Genomic DNA, 14,629 nt, shown 5'->3' with positions numbered 1-14,629 from the left:
CTGTAGAATTTTAAAGCTGGAAAGAAGTTTTGAGGTCTCTGAATTGAGATGCTTCGTTTTATGGATAAGGGACAGAGTCCCAGGGCAGTTCAAGATACAGTTTGTTGCAGGAGTCCTGGGGATTGTCCTGGCTTTGATTTCTAATTATCCTTCTTCCTCGTAGGAATAAGGTGCATGTATATGGGTGATTTATGCCCTCAAATTTTTTCATTTAAACAGCAACTACAACACTTCGCAAAAATTGCCTGTGTGACCTTATAATTTGCATAGACCAGCAGAGATTCAATAACTCTGCAGATAAATATTAACAAAGATGTAGCCAAAAGAGAGAGACTGCAATGAGCTCATTGGTTTACCTCTTTAAAACATGTCATTGTGAATGTGGCTTAGCACCAAATTACCTGTCACTTAGCCATCCTGTCTCATCAGTTCCTCTTTGTAATCCGTGTGCTGGAAGGGAGATATTCAGACAGGAGTATGGATTGCCGCTCTAATTTTATCTCTGGTGCTGAGATTTCATAGCAATAATTTAAAAATTTTTTTAAACAAGAGGTGGAAAAAGATCTGGCAAAGAAATAAATGTGAGTATTCTTTTGAAAGCTGTTTTTGTTTTTAACCATTCTCATAGGTGGCTTAAATACTAAAGGAAAAGTAGCTCTGTGTTTTATATCAGAAATTTAGTTTTTATTCAATTATAATTTTTTCAACCAGATAATTGGTATTGGATATTACTGATAAACATGTTATACTAAAGGAAGAACCATTGCATTATATCTTGTGAAGTATTTTCTATCAGCCATAGGCAGGTCATTTATATCTAGCACAGTTGTTTTAACAACTACCTAGTGAAAATCTGTAATCTCAGAAAATATGTTACCTTTTCTGTTTCTCTGTAATTGAATGTGAATTATGTTTCTACATTTCTTTTTTTATTCAGAAATTATATACCAACAATCCAATGTTCCACAATAAGTTATCATTGAACTTCATTCTAAAGCATTTTGAAAAAACATAGAAAAGCAAGAATTCATTCTGTTCCTGGCTAACAGTACTTTGGCAAATGTCTTTGCTTTTTGATATTTCTTTGAGCTGGTTTCATATTTTTGCTAATCCTTTTAGAAAGATATCATTTCTCAAAAGCACAGGAGCAAGGCATATCGGAGCCACCTAAAGCCAGAGTGTGTTAAAAAGCAAATATTGTATCAGGACAGCGTGTCCTTTGCTCTGTCCCACAGTTCTCCCACCTATCAGGAACCAGGGAGGCAGAACTGCCCTCATTTGGAACCTCTGGGGTGAGGTCTTCTTTACTTGGGCTGTGTGCAGTGGGAACTATAGTCTGTATGTAATTGCGTGTGTTTGAAAAGTGCTTGAAGTAGCAGATGAAGCATTGTGCATGTGTGCAGTACTAAAGGTACCTAGGTTTCCTGTCACTTTAGAATTTGTTTTTTAAATGAGTATTAGATACAACAAGAAATCTCAAATGTAAATCTCTATCCAAGTATCTCTATAAACTTATACTTACACACCTGGGGCTTCTGTTATTATCTATCAGCCACTTTGCATGGAAGGAGAAGGGTAAGAGGTTTGTAATAGAGGATGTCAGGATATTGTTTGGACAGGTAAAAAGTGAATTCTTAGATTCAGCAAGTAAGTGAAAATAATTTTCCATGATTATCCTAGTATCTTTGTAGTGAGAAAATTAGCATATGTATTAATGGAATGGTGCTTTCAAACAGATAATTGTACTGCCGCTACTTCTAATAAATGGAAATGCTGTGCATTTTAAGCCTGGATTTGGTTTCTTTATCTGCACAGACAGTCTAATTTTTGCTATATTTCTTAGATCCCAGCGTTTGAATTTTGATGTATCGTCTCCTAATGGAATCCTTCTCTTCAGAGAAGCTAGTAAAATGATTTGCACTTATGGTGAGTATCTCTCTCCATATTTGTCTGCAATATAACTTTATCTCTTTGGAGGAAAGAAAGATGTTTGTTATTTTGTTATTTTGAACTTCATATCTGTATGCATTTGTGAAGTGGGTAATAGGAGTGCAAAAAGCCAGGTAGCTATATATTGGCATCAGGAGAAGTAAGCAGCATGCCTCTGACTACATATCATTCCTGACCACCTTGATGAATTTCTTTTGGGGAAAACTGCAGTGTCAGTAGGCAAAGGGAATGCACTAGGTAGAATATTGAAAAGTTATAGCATATTTGAAATTGCTAAAAGTTCTATCAGGGACTTTGTTGTCTTGGGTGAAGGAGTGCCTAGACCAGCGTGTCACCAGCACTGCATTTTGAGAAAATACCCTGGTAAAGAGCAGTAAATACTGTACTATAGGGACTGTGGGGCACTACACCCCCGGAATCAGAGTTCAGTAGTAAAGACTGTCCTATTCAAACTTGGTAAGGTGCTAGAATTGGGCCTTAGAACGACCATAAACCCTAATACTTACCAATTCTGACAGCTTCTTCAGTGAAATTCTGAACTCTGGGACCTTTCTATAGCTGTGGCGGGTGGGCGGGGTGGGGCGGGGGGGGGGGGCGGTGAGAATCCTCTGTGCTCTGGTTTGGAGCCCTGACTGAACACCGAGCGCGGGCTGGGCCCCGGCAGTGCCCGCTCCGGGCCAGCTGTGTCCTGCATCCTGTGTGCTCTTCGCTCTGCTCCTCTTTGCGGCCTGTCCTTTCTTACTTCCCCAAGTCAGTAGCCAACTCCAAGTACACGCTCTCAAAAATGGCCTGTGATTCTCATGCATCTTTTTTTTTTAAAAAAATATATTTTATTGATATTTTACAGAGAGGAAGGGAGAGGGATAGAGAGCTAGAAACATCGATGAGAGAGAAACATCGATCAGCTGCCTCCTGCACACCTCCCACTGGGGATGTGCCCGCAACCAAGGTACATGCCCTTGACCGGAATCGAACCCGGGACCCTTCAGTCCGCAGGCCGACGCTCTATCCACTGAGCCAAACCGGTTTTGGCTCATGCATCTTTTTGAGTTCCTAGAAACAAATTTTACAAAATCCCATAGAGCTTCTTTATTTTGTGTGTTGTTGTTTTTTGGGGGGTGGGGAGGGAGCAACCATTAAAAGTATATGACTTATTTTTTTTTTTTTAAGTAAAAGCCCATTTTTTAAAAAGGCAAAAAAAACCGTTTTCTTATAAGTGTTTTACATTGATTCAGAATATATTCTGGGTTCTGATCTGTATGCATTGTAGGCCTCTGTTAAAAATGCTTCGTTTTAATTGTACAGTTGATACTTAGAGTTGGAGACTGTAATTATATGGAAACTATAGATATCACCTCATTAAAGACTTGCATTCTTCTTGTTTCCATCTCTGCCCACAACTGTGTTGCCACAGCTTTTGCAACCCTTGGAAACGGACACATTGGAATCATAGAAAGTAGAAACGCTTTGCCTCCTAAAGGTTAAAATGGACCCCTTTTAAAGTGTTCTCCATACTGTACCACACTTCCGTGCATGTCCAGTTCCTTTCAATGTCTTGTTATACAGAGATGTATGTCTGGACCTTTTCCCAAAGCATGATATCTTAGAAAAAGCATAATCTTGGAGATTAAAATATCTGAGTACCAACCCTTATAACTCCATGACCTTCAGTAAGACACTATACGTTTTTGTGCCTGTTTTCTCATATACTATAAAATTAGGAATCCTATTGTCGCTCTGTATCTTGGGGAACTGGTCCCAGGACCCCTTGGATACTAACACCCACTGACTCTCAAATCCCTCACATAAACTGGCATAGGATTTGTGTGCAGCCTACATAGGGTTTGTAGATAGGCCACAGCAGGGTGGCCTGCACATCACTTCATTCGCATGGATTCAAAGTAGAGCTCAGTGTGTGGCAAGTGGAAGCTTTGCAATTTGGAATTTCTGGGACTTTTTCCTCAATTGTTTAATGTATTTTTATTGATTTCAGAGAGGAAGGGAGAGGGAGAGAGAGATAGAAACATCAATGATGAGAGAATCATTGATCGGCCGCCTCCTGCACACCCCAACTGAGGATCGAGCCTGCAACCCGGGCATGTGCCCTTGACTGGAATTGAACCTGGAACCCTTCAGTCCACAGGCTGACACTCTATCCACTGAGCCAAACCAGCAAGGGCTTCCCAGTTTTAGATCCCGGTTGACTGAATCTGCAAGTGCAATACAGAGGGCCGTAATGAACAGCACCTACTGACCTATTCATCTAGTCAGGGTGAAGCAGTTAATGGAGCTACTCTGAGGGAAGAGCTTGGCATGGGCTGTGACATGGAAGAGGTACTCGCTGAAATGCCTCTCCTTGATCCAACGCTGTTCCTCGCACTCACAGAGCCCACTTGCTTTGGATAGGGGTTCACTGACCACACCACAGGTCACATTCTTGTGCAGGGATGCCTCCTACTCGGACCACACTGCTCAGCTTCCTTCTGCCTGTAACAAGTGCTGAGTTTCTGTTTCCTTACTTTTAAAAGGAAGTAGTGTTTTCCATTATGAAGCAGTGTACATATAAGAATTTCTTAGTCATCCATAGAGCTTTAGCTATACGAATGTTAGCTTCCTGTTACAAATCACAGTTGTATCTTTCGTTGCCCTCTTTCTGGGCCCAAGTTCTTGCACTAAGTGTCATTTTTCCTCTGAGGCTTACTCATTACTGCAGCTGGGCTGGTAAGGGCAGTGGCATCTTCCTCTGACAGTATTACTGCATCTCTAGAACAGTGTGTGTCCAGTGAGTGACAACAGGGAACCTCAAAACAGTGCCAAATCTGTGGGCTCCAAAGCTGTCCAGTCGCTCTCAGGTTGTCTGACAGAGAAGAAGGCGTCACAGCAAAAACTGAGAAAGACAGCTATGTAAGGATTGCTTCGGAGGAAGAACAAGAGGAGACAGAGGGAAACAGGAAGGGAAGGAAGAAGAGAGAGGAGGTGGAATGGAAGAGAGAAAAGACCCTCAAAGCATTCTGGAGAAGTGAGGTGTTTGCTTACCCGGAAAAAAAAAAAAAACTAGGAGATTAGGCTAAGGCTCTGCTTCTCTGTTTGGACTAAAAATAATGGTAACTTCCTTTTTTTAATCAGCTATTATGTGCCCACTCCTATCCTAGGCCGTTTATCAGACGTTAGCTCATTGAATCCTCAAGTCTGCCACTCACTAGTCACTGGGATTTGATTAAGTTGCTTAGCCACTTTTGCTTCAGTTTCTTGTTAAACAGAGAAAATAATACCTACTTCATTAGGTGGTTGTGAAGATTCAATTATATTGTGCATGAAAAGCCCTTAGAACAGTTAGCTGCTATGATTATTGTTAGGAAGAAACGGAAGCTCATGGAGGTTAAGCGATTTGCCAAATATTACAAAGCTAGACGTAGCTGAACTGGAATCAGAGCCTGAGTGACTTGAGACAATAGCCTTCATATTTCTTATTGCCACTTGGGAGTTGCCAAAGGAAGGTTATACCTTGGATGTTTATGATGAAGCACTGTTCTTGTAAGTATGGCGATTTCTGTCCTAAAACTTAAGGGAAATCAAAGGCTCCATAGAGAAATGTCCTTCAACTTTGTCACCAGTGACTTTTACATGTGCACTTTACATAGAATAATAGAAAAATGTCTCTCACCTTCACTGATTCCAGTGCTGACCCCGTCAGCCAGGCTGATCTTGTCTGTCTTTCTTTCTGTAATGCTTTATTACCCATGCTTTTACCTCTGGAGATTCTAACGTGCTCATTGGAGGGAGACCCTGTGGGTGCCATCCAGGAGTCTGGAAGGTGAGGGAAAGAGGAACTGGGAGGCCACAAGAGCTAGCATTATTTATTTCTTTGTGAGCCAAGGTGAAGGAAGGGGAAGCCCGTGGAGGGAAAGGGCCAGAACATTCGGTGATCCCTCCTGTCCCCATCCGCACTGGGCTTTTTCTCTGCTCACCTCTCCTGGGCAGTGTTTGGTAGCTAGGGACTGGGGGAGTGCAGAGCGGGAAGACTCATTTCCAAATGCACCTGATTTGCTACATATTTTGTGGGATACCTCCACCTCCCTCCTCAATGAGACTGGCAGAAAAATAATACTTTTGATATGCTGTTTTATTTATCTGCATTCTGTCATGATATACCTTGATGTAAGTTTTTAATTTTGCTGCAGCACTCAGCTGCTCTCGCCGTTACAGCTCAGGGTCAGCAATGAGGTTAGCCACAGTAGCACAAAACAATTTCCTGTTCGTACAGCCCAGGTAACATTTGGATGAGGATTAAATTTTACCACATTTTCTACTAGCCCAAGCCTATTATTTCTAATGAGTTTTAAATTGCTTCAAGAACGTGTATTTCAAAACTTAGTGCTGTGATCCGTTCAGCCCAGGCAACTTAATAAAAGAAATTTCTTTCTTAAATTTTTGGTTAAAGTGTTGCATGCAGTGTAATAAATGTTATTACTTTGGAAACCTACTTCTCAGTTTAAGAACTGGATGTTTTTTATGCTCAATTTCCATTTGTCTAATCTTTTCTTCCCTTTGCCTCTGGGTACTGGTATCTTTAGTGACATCTGTTGGTTGAAGAGTGCACAGAAGGGAGAAATAGGGTTTGTTTTCCTAAGACTGGCCTAGATGGAACTGCTTTTATTTCTTCCTTATGTGCCTGATTTCAGTTCAGCGTGAAATCTGAACTTTAAAAATGAACAGAACAAGCTATGCTTATTCATTATACGTAAGAATTGACAGCAGGGTTCTTTTCAGCATTGTATGCTCCAGATGCATTTAAGGTATGCATAAATGGAATTTGTAAAGTCCACGCCACTGTTATTTACTGTGACCTAGGTAACAAACCAGTAGTTTTCAAACTGGGTTCTGCAGAACCTTAGAGATCTATGACTGTGCCACAGAGGCCCTCCAGAGAGGGGAGGGGTGGGGACCTACTGCCGCCTTAACCAGACCACCCAGCTATATAGTTGCACTAGATTTGTTTGTAAAAGGGGTCACCTGTTCAACAAAAAATTTTGTAAGAGAGTTTGAAAATTACTGGAATGTGCTAGTAGAAGTGTTGGAAGAATGAAGGTTTATGATTGTATACTCATGTTTAAATGATTGCAGTAAGATACCTAAAGAATGCATGGGTCTTGAAATAACTAGAGACTTCATAAAATGGCCCCAGGAAATAATAGTTCTGGAAAACAGATTGTCAGGAACCATAGATATGGCCTTAGATCTTATCAAAATCTTGGTTGGGGACATAGAATGACATAGTAAAGCTTACAAAAGTCTTGTGAGATAATGAAATTATTAACACCTTGAGGATCCCAAGGATCAGGTGGCTTACAAAGCAAGGCCTTTAGGAATACATTCCACAGTGAAGTCAGAAGCTGCGCGTCTTAGAGTCCCCTTTGCCACAACACATCTCTTGGCCATTTGTATGTCCTCTTTGGAGAAGTGTCTATTCAGGTCCTTTGCCCATTTTTTAATTGGATTGTTTAACTTTTTGGTGTTGAGTTTTAGACGTTCTTTATAAATTTTGGATATTAACCCCTTATCAGATGTATTATTGGAGAATATGTTCTCCCATTCAGTGGGTTGTCTTTTCATTTTGTTGATAGTTTTCTTTGCTGTGCAAAACTTTTTAGTGTGATATAGTCCCATTTGCTTATTTTTTCTTTTCTTTCCCTTGCCTGAGAAGGTACATCAGAAAAAAAATTCTGCTGCGAGAAATATCCGAGATTTTACTGCCTATGCTTTCTTCTAGGATTTTTATGGTTTCAAGTCTAACAGTATGTCTCTAATCCATTTTGTGTTTATTCTTGTGTATGGTGTAAGAAGGTGGTCTAGTTTTTTGGGGTTTTTTGCACGTATGTGTCCCAATTTTCCCAACACCACTTATTGATAGACTATGTTTACCCTATTGTATATTTTTGCTTCCTTTGTCAAATATTAATTGACCATAGAAGTGTGGGTTTATTTTGGGGCTCTCTATTCTTTTCTGTTGATCTATATGTCTGTTTTTATGCCAGTTCCATGCTATTTTGATTAATAGAGGCTTATAGTATAGTTTGTCTACCATGTCTTTTTAAATAGCTGCAAAGTACTCCATTTTATGGTCCTCCTATACTTTATTTAATTATTCTGTTTTTGAGAAATGTAATATTTGATAAACATGTAATTTTTTTTTACTATCATGCACCATGTTTCAATAAGCAACTGTGTACATTCAGCTTTTTTAGCTCCACTCATTCAACAAATATATATTGAGTGCAGCAGGTGCTGTTCCAGACTCTTTGAATATATCACTGAGCAAAACTGGAAAAGAAATTACTTAGGATGTTAGAAAGTAATAAGTACTATAAAAAAGAAGAAGAGAGCACGTCAGGTTAAGGGGCATTAAGAGTACCAGGCATTGGGAAGCATGTGGCTGTATTAAGTGACCGAGGTAGGCCTCATTGAGAAGATGATCAAAGACATGTAGTAAATGAGGGAGTTTCTATGTAGGGATATCTATGGGAAGAGCATTCCAGGCTGAGGGGACACCAGGTTTTGGGTCCTGAGGCAGGAGTGTGTCTGAAGAACAGCAAGGGAATTAGTAACTGGAGCAGAGTGAACCAAAAGGAGAGAAATAATAAAAACAGTGTCATTAATGTCACATCCTTTCGGCCATTGTCAGGACTTTGGTGGTAACTCCAAGTGAAATAGAGGGACTTTAGAATGTTTTGAGCAGAGGAATTACTTGGTTTGACATTGGCTTTGACCAAAATGATAGCAGAGGAATTGGTGAGAAGTGGTTGGATTCCGGATATATTTTAAAGGTATAGCAAATCAAATTTTTTGGTGGATTGGATATTAGGTAGGAGAGAAATAATGTAGTCAAGGTATGTTGGCATAAACAGCTGGAAGGATGACGTTACCATTAACTGAGATGGGGAAGGCTGAGATGCGTGTGCAGGGATCAGTCGTGTAGAGCCTGAGATGTTGATTAGACATCCAAGTAGAGAGGATGAATATGGAGTTGATATATGGTCTGGAGTTTGGAAAAAAGGTCTGATTTCAAGAAGCAAATATGAGAGTCATTGACTCGTAGATGGTATTTAAAGCTGAGAAACTAGATAAGATCACCAGTCACTAGGGTAGTGACCTAAGTTTGATCCCTGGAGTACTCCAGTGTTAGGAAGAAAGGGAGAAGAGGAGAAAGGAGCAAAGCAGAATGAGAAGGAGCAAACACTGAAGTAAGAGAAAATCAGAAAAGTGTGTGTCGTGTAAGACCAGGAAGAAGAGAGAGGCAGTCAACTATGTCAAAAGCTGTCAATGGATCAAGTAAGATGAGGGCTAAGAGTCAACCATTATGCTTAGCAACAAGAAGACCATTGGGAATATTGAAGAGTACTTCCAGTGGAGTGGGTCTAGAAGAGAATCAGAGAAGAAATGATGGTAGTGAATATAGACAAGTTTTTGGAGAGGTTTTGTTATAAGAAGGAATATTTTACATGGAAGTAAGGCCAAGAGAAGGTTTTGTATTTGTTTTAATGGAAGAGATAACAGCACGATTGGTATTCCAGTAAGGTGATGTAATAGCAAAAAAAAAATTGTATAGGAGAGAGAGGGGGATATTGTTGGTGCTTTGTCCTGAAGCACATAGAGGAGTTGGGAGCTAGTTGAACATGTTAAGGGGTTGGCTTTTACAGAAGACAGTGTATGTGAGTGCATTTGCCAGTAAATACTGTAGGTGGATATGGTATTGAACATTTAGAATTAGAATATATTCCCAAAGGTGGATTTACACATTTTTATCTTTTTAATAAATATTACTAAATTGCCTTCTAGACCGGTTGTACCAATATACATTTCCTACAGTTTTCTTAGTCTTCCCACAATCTTATCCGCACTACATCGTTTTAACCTTTTTCAATCTAAAAGGGAAATATATTCCTCTCCAGTCTCTACAGCTTCAGGTCTATCCCAAACTATTTAGGTCCAGGGGCCATGGCTGGTTTGCAGAGAGACCGTGGGAGGAGTGACCTGAAGTAAGGACAAGCTGGCGGTTCTCTCCCTGTAGCTGTTCTGATGATGAATGAAGACAGCCTGGAGAGCTGTCAGCTAAACATCAAATTCACTTTAAAACTTTAGAGATTAAAAGGGAAAAAGAAAAGATAAATCAATTTAATGGATTGCTTTATAAGCTAGAAAATAGCATTGTTCATACTGTTAGTTCTTTCTGGTATAGCATGCTGCTATCGTATCTTATCCCTTGTACCTTTTTTCCCCTAAGTATTCTGTTAAGGCACCAAGAACTGGTAGAATGTGGGGCATAGACCCACACTGTGACCCCCTGGAGCCATTTCTCCATTGAAGGAACAGAGGGAAGGCAGTCAAAGATGAAGAGGTGACCTTACTTGGAATTATGTACTAGAAGGAAGTGACATTATTGCACACCACACACACCCAGCTTCACCTCCTCCTCCTTCCAGGCCGTGGCTCCCCCGGTGTGAACTTACGGCTATTAGCCTGGAGAGAGAAATGACCCCTGGTGCTGTGTGCTGTTGTAGTTGACTTTTCCAGAGCACTGGGGTAAGCACTTTACATACACTGTCTCCTTTACTCCTCATACATACTAGTAAGAGCCTTGTGAGTTATAGGGACTGTTGTTATTCTCATCTTATAGATGAAGAAACTGACTTACAGAGGATAATAATCTGCTCAGACACCCAGGTAGTAAGAGAAGATGTAGGACTCAAAGCCTGGGTCAGAACGACTCAGAAGCCCACAGGTTGGTTCATCACTGCGTGTTTATGAACTTACCTTCACTTGGAATGTTCTCTTGTTCTCCAGTTCTCCAGCGGAGGCCTGTGGAGGGAGTTGCTCCTCTGTCAGTGTGGGGAACAAGGGAAGAACTTCAGGGAGTCAGTCACTCAGGGGAGGGGCGTGTCAGAGGAAACAATGTAAACAAAAATAGCTCGGCTGGTGTGGCTCAGTGGTTGAGGGTCGACCTATGAATTAGTATGTCATGGGTTCAGTTCCTGGTCAGGGCACATGCTGGGGTTGCAGGCTGAATCCCCAATAGGGGGCTTGCAGGAAGCAGCCAATCAGTGATTCTTTCTTATCATTGATCTTTCTATCTCTCTCTCCCTTCCTCTCTCTGAAATCAATAAAAAAATATTTTTTAAAAAAATAGATCTGAAAGTAGATGTTAGATAAACTGAAGAGATTTCACCTCTATATATACATACATCCCTCTCTGAATCTAGATCTTGAGAGTTGTCTAGAAGAGTACTTCTGAGTGCTGGAAGCTAACCAAAACACCAAACAAAAGAGGCTTCCCCAGAGGACAGAGAGTAGAGGTTACCAAAGAGGAACCCGAACACTCACATACACTAATACTGAGGAAAATATTTTAAAAAGCCAAGTTATCTGTATCAGACATCCTCTGTGCTTATTTCCCAGTTCATTCCCCTTATTAGTAGATCTTTTCTACTGTGCAGCACGTCCAGGAGTAAGAATGGCAGTTCCTGGCATTGGGCCTCCATTCCCCCATTATGGCCTTTGGCCAGGTTAAGTGTTCAGTGCACAGTGTTCTTCTCCCAAGTCCCAGCGTCTCGCCTCCACAGCCATCTTAGCCAGGTCTAATGTCAAAGATGTACCGGCACCTCCTTCCCCGCCCCAGTGATGGCAGACGTAGTCCGTGGGAAAAGGTTGCAGGTTTTCCTTTGTGCAACTCCGATAGTACCAACGTGGCAACTGTTGCTGGCTGCAGTGGCTGCCAGGCTGGCAGTGCCCCCATCTCCAGCTGCCTGTCAGTGTAACAGGCCTTTCTCTCAAGAGGGACGTGCTGAGAAGGACGGAGATGGGGTTTTCCAGGCTCCAGATGGAGCAGGGAAGGCAAGCAGGGTTGTCACACCTATAGTGGAACATCAGAACCAAACCGCAGCCCCGACACGTTCGTTTACAATAGTGTGAGGGTGACTGCTAGACTGTAAGCCCACAGCCGCCCAGTGGTGGTCCGTGAGGTCCGAAAGGTTGGCGACCGCCGCTGTAAGCTATTTGAGGGCAGGGCCTCTGATTTTAGTAAGTATTGTTGAATAAAGCTGAAATAGAGTCAATAAATGACAACTTAGCCACGCCTTCTCTTCCATAGTCTTTTTTTTTAAATTAAATTTATTGTGGTGACATTGGTTAATAAAATGATATAGATTTTAAGTGTTCAGTTTTGTAATACATTGGCATATTGCATTGTGTTTTTACTACCCAGAGGCACCATATGTTTGACCCCCTTTACCCTCTACTACTCCCGCACCCCTCTTTCCCTCTGGTAACCACCATACTGTTCGCTGTGTCTGTGAGTTTTTGTTTGTTTGCTCATTTGTATCCATAGTCTTTATAGCCACCATGAAATGCCCCCGAGGCACTTGAGCACAATGAGATAAGTGTTTCCTCTTTCAGAAGTATTACTCATTCTACATTTGCACGGTCATATACTATTCACTGTTTTAATTAACACAGATGTGTCTGAAACAGTCCAAGAGACATGCGTGCCAAATTGCAACTTTCACATGAAGGTAGACGTTGTGGTTCTAAATAATTAATCCTTCTTGCTGATAAGTTAGCCAGTCATTTCCCCCCCATCAGAGATCTTGGTCTGCCTATTCCACCTTGTGCTGAAGAATTTAGTACTTTACTTCCCTCAAAAGGACATTAGCATAAAAAGATCAAAAGATGACCCAAAATGCATAAACTACCACCACTCCTCAGTTACTCTGGCTCTTCCCATCACAGGTACTAGTGCTTTTCCTTCCTGGGAAAGGCGGGGAGGGGAAAGGCCCACCTTGGTTTATATTGAATTTGAGGCAAAGGTAGAAAAGCAGTGGTTGACAGCTGTCCTGTCCTGCACTGCCTGCTTTCTTAGCCCTCCACACCTGTGCATTTCATCTGCCTGGAATCCACTCCTCTCCCTCCAAGTTCACCTGGGAAACTGCAGCCGATCCTTGAGAAGTAACCTGTTCTATGATGTCTTTTCCCACTGCTCTCCTGCCCAAGCAGAGTCCGTTTCTTCTCTTCCTATACATCTTGACACATCTCTGTGCGTGTGTCACCTTACATGCAATTATTTTTACAGATCTGTTTCCTCCACCAGACTGAACTCCATCAGAGCAGAGATTTTATTTCATTCATTTGTTTTTCGCAGCACCTCACACACAGGAACTGTGAAGTTAATGCTGTCATATTGCATTGAATCTGTGTGGAAATCACTATCTGTAAGGAGAGTTAGGATAAGATCTGAGAGAGGGTGTAGAAGTTGATATGGAGTAAATTCCAAGGTATGCTTCGGCATTCCGGACAATGGTTTTGTCATTCATGTGTATAAATGATAAGCAAAGTTACATGGGCTTCTGAGGTCGCACAGAAGAAAACCTGTATATGAAAATGTTTCAGTTAGGCCAGCCAAGGGTGGTTTTATGCTTAACCTTTTAGTCCACATGTGGTTACCATGATAAACATATAGGTCAGGATTCAAACGGGAAGCAAGCGCTGTGATACTTATGGAACAGGAAATTTGTTTTACGAGTTATTAGACCTTGTACAGTCTTGGGCAAAGATGGGGAAATAGTGGGGAGAGTTGGAAGTTGAGGAGAAAAATCACTGATCCGTCCTCCTGAAACAATGAAATGGATGGACAAGTTGGAGCTGGCAGGAAAATCTAGAAGCTTCCCACACCCAGCTGCTGGAGTGGACATGAAAGGAGGTGGGGTGAGGGGGCTGGTGTAGTGGCATGGACCTCAGTGAGAGGCTGCTGCCTCTGCATAGCTGCCGCTCTGCAAGTTTGCTGCCAAGAACTTGGCAGTGAACTTGGGATCCTTGGTCAGCAGGGCTGGTAGCTCTAGACACAGCAGGAAAGAGCAGAGACAGTCTGAAACCAGTGGCATTTCTACATCTTATTCTCACCATTTCTGATCACAATGGCCTTAAGAAAATTATGGTGGCTACTTCACTTCACCCTTCCAAATCTCACACAAGTTTCTGTTTTGCCCAATTCTAGCCCACAACCATTCAGGAAATGGATTCTGGGAAAGTTAATTCTTATTTAGCCAAGTTGACACAGTACAAAATCACAGCAGTGTACCTCTAAATTTTGTAAATTGCATGCAGTTTCCATTTTAGAAGCAGTACTTACTTGAACAGGAAAAGGCAGAGCTAAGAAACGTGTACAACTTTCTATTTTTTGAAAAAGCATTCCTGGGTTTTGCCTAGTAATACACCTTACTGGCAAACATTTCAGAAACAAATCGTTGGTTGTAAATTTTAAGGTGATTGCATAAACATTTCTTTGTCTTTTGATGGTCAACCTAGAATTTAAGTACAGTCTTTAAAGCAGTCATCTCTTGAGATCCTTCTGCAAAAGGATCTAAAGAGAAAAAGGAAGGAACATTTATTGTGTGCTGTGCTATGAACTTCTTATGTGTCTCATTTCATTTAATTCATATACCAAACCTGTGAGGGTCCTAAAGGTGAAGTAACTCAAGATCAAGTTCATATAAAAGGGTTGAAAATTCACCCCAGAATTTCGAGTAACTTATATCTCAGTCTAGGTTATCTTTTTCTCTTGACTTAGTTGGTTATTTACATTTACTCCTACTTTTTTAACAACTTACTGAAGAACAGATAACATATATTA

General features: G+C 41.2%; 1 protein-coding gene across 2 annotated transcripts in view; it reads left to right on the top strand.

Annotated features, from left to right (window-relative positions):
- RANBP17 (RAN binding protein 17) overlaps nucleotides 1–14,629 on the top strand; it is a 234,587-nt gene that overhangs the window by 182,884 nt on the left and 37,074 nt on the right. For both annotated transcript variants that reach the window (XM_080677003.1, XM_080677002.1), the window contains one exon: nucleotides 1,844–1,926. In XM_080677003.1, coding sequence (XP_080533129.1) covers nucleotides 1,844–1,926 — 83 coding nt within the window. The remainder of the gene's footprint in view (nucleotides 1–1,843; nucleotides 1,927–14,629) is intronic.

Source organism: Plecotus auritus (genome assembly GCF_963455305.1).
Source record: "Plecotus auritus genome assembly, chromosome: 6".
Taxonomy (NCBI): Eukaryota; Metazoa; Chordata; class Mammalia; order Chiroptera; family Vespertilionidae; genus Plecotus; species Plecotus auritus.
This window is presented reverse-complemented; position numbering and strand designations above follow the sequence as displayed.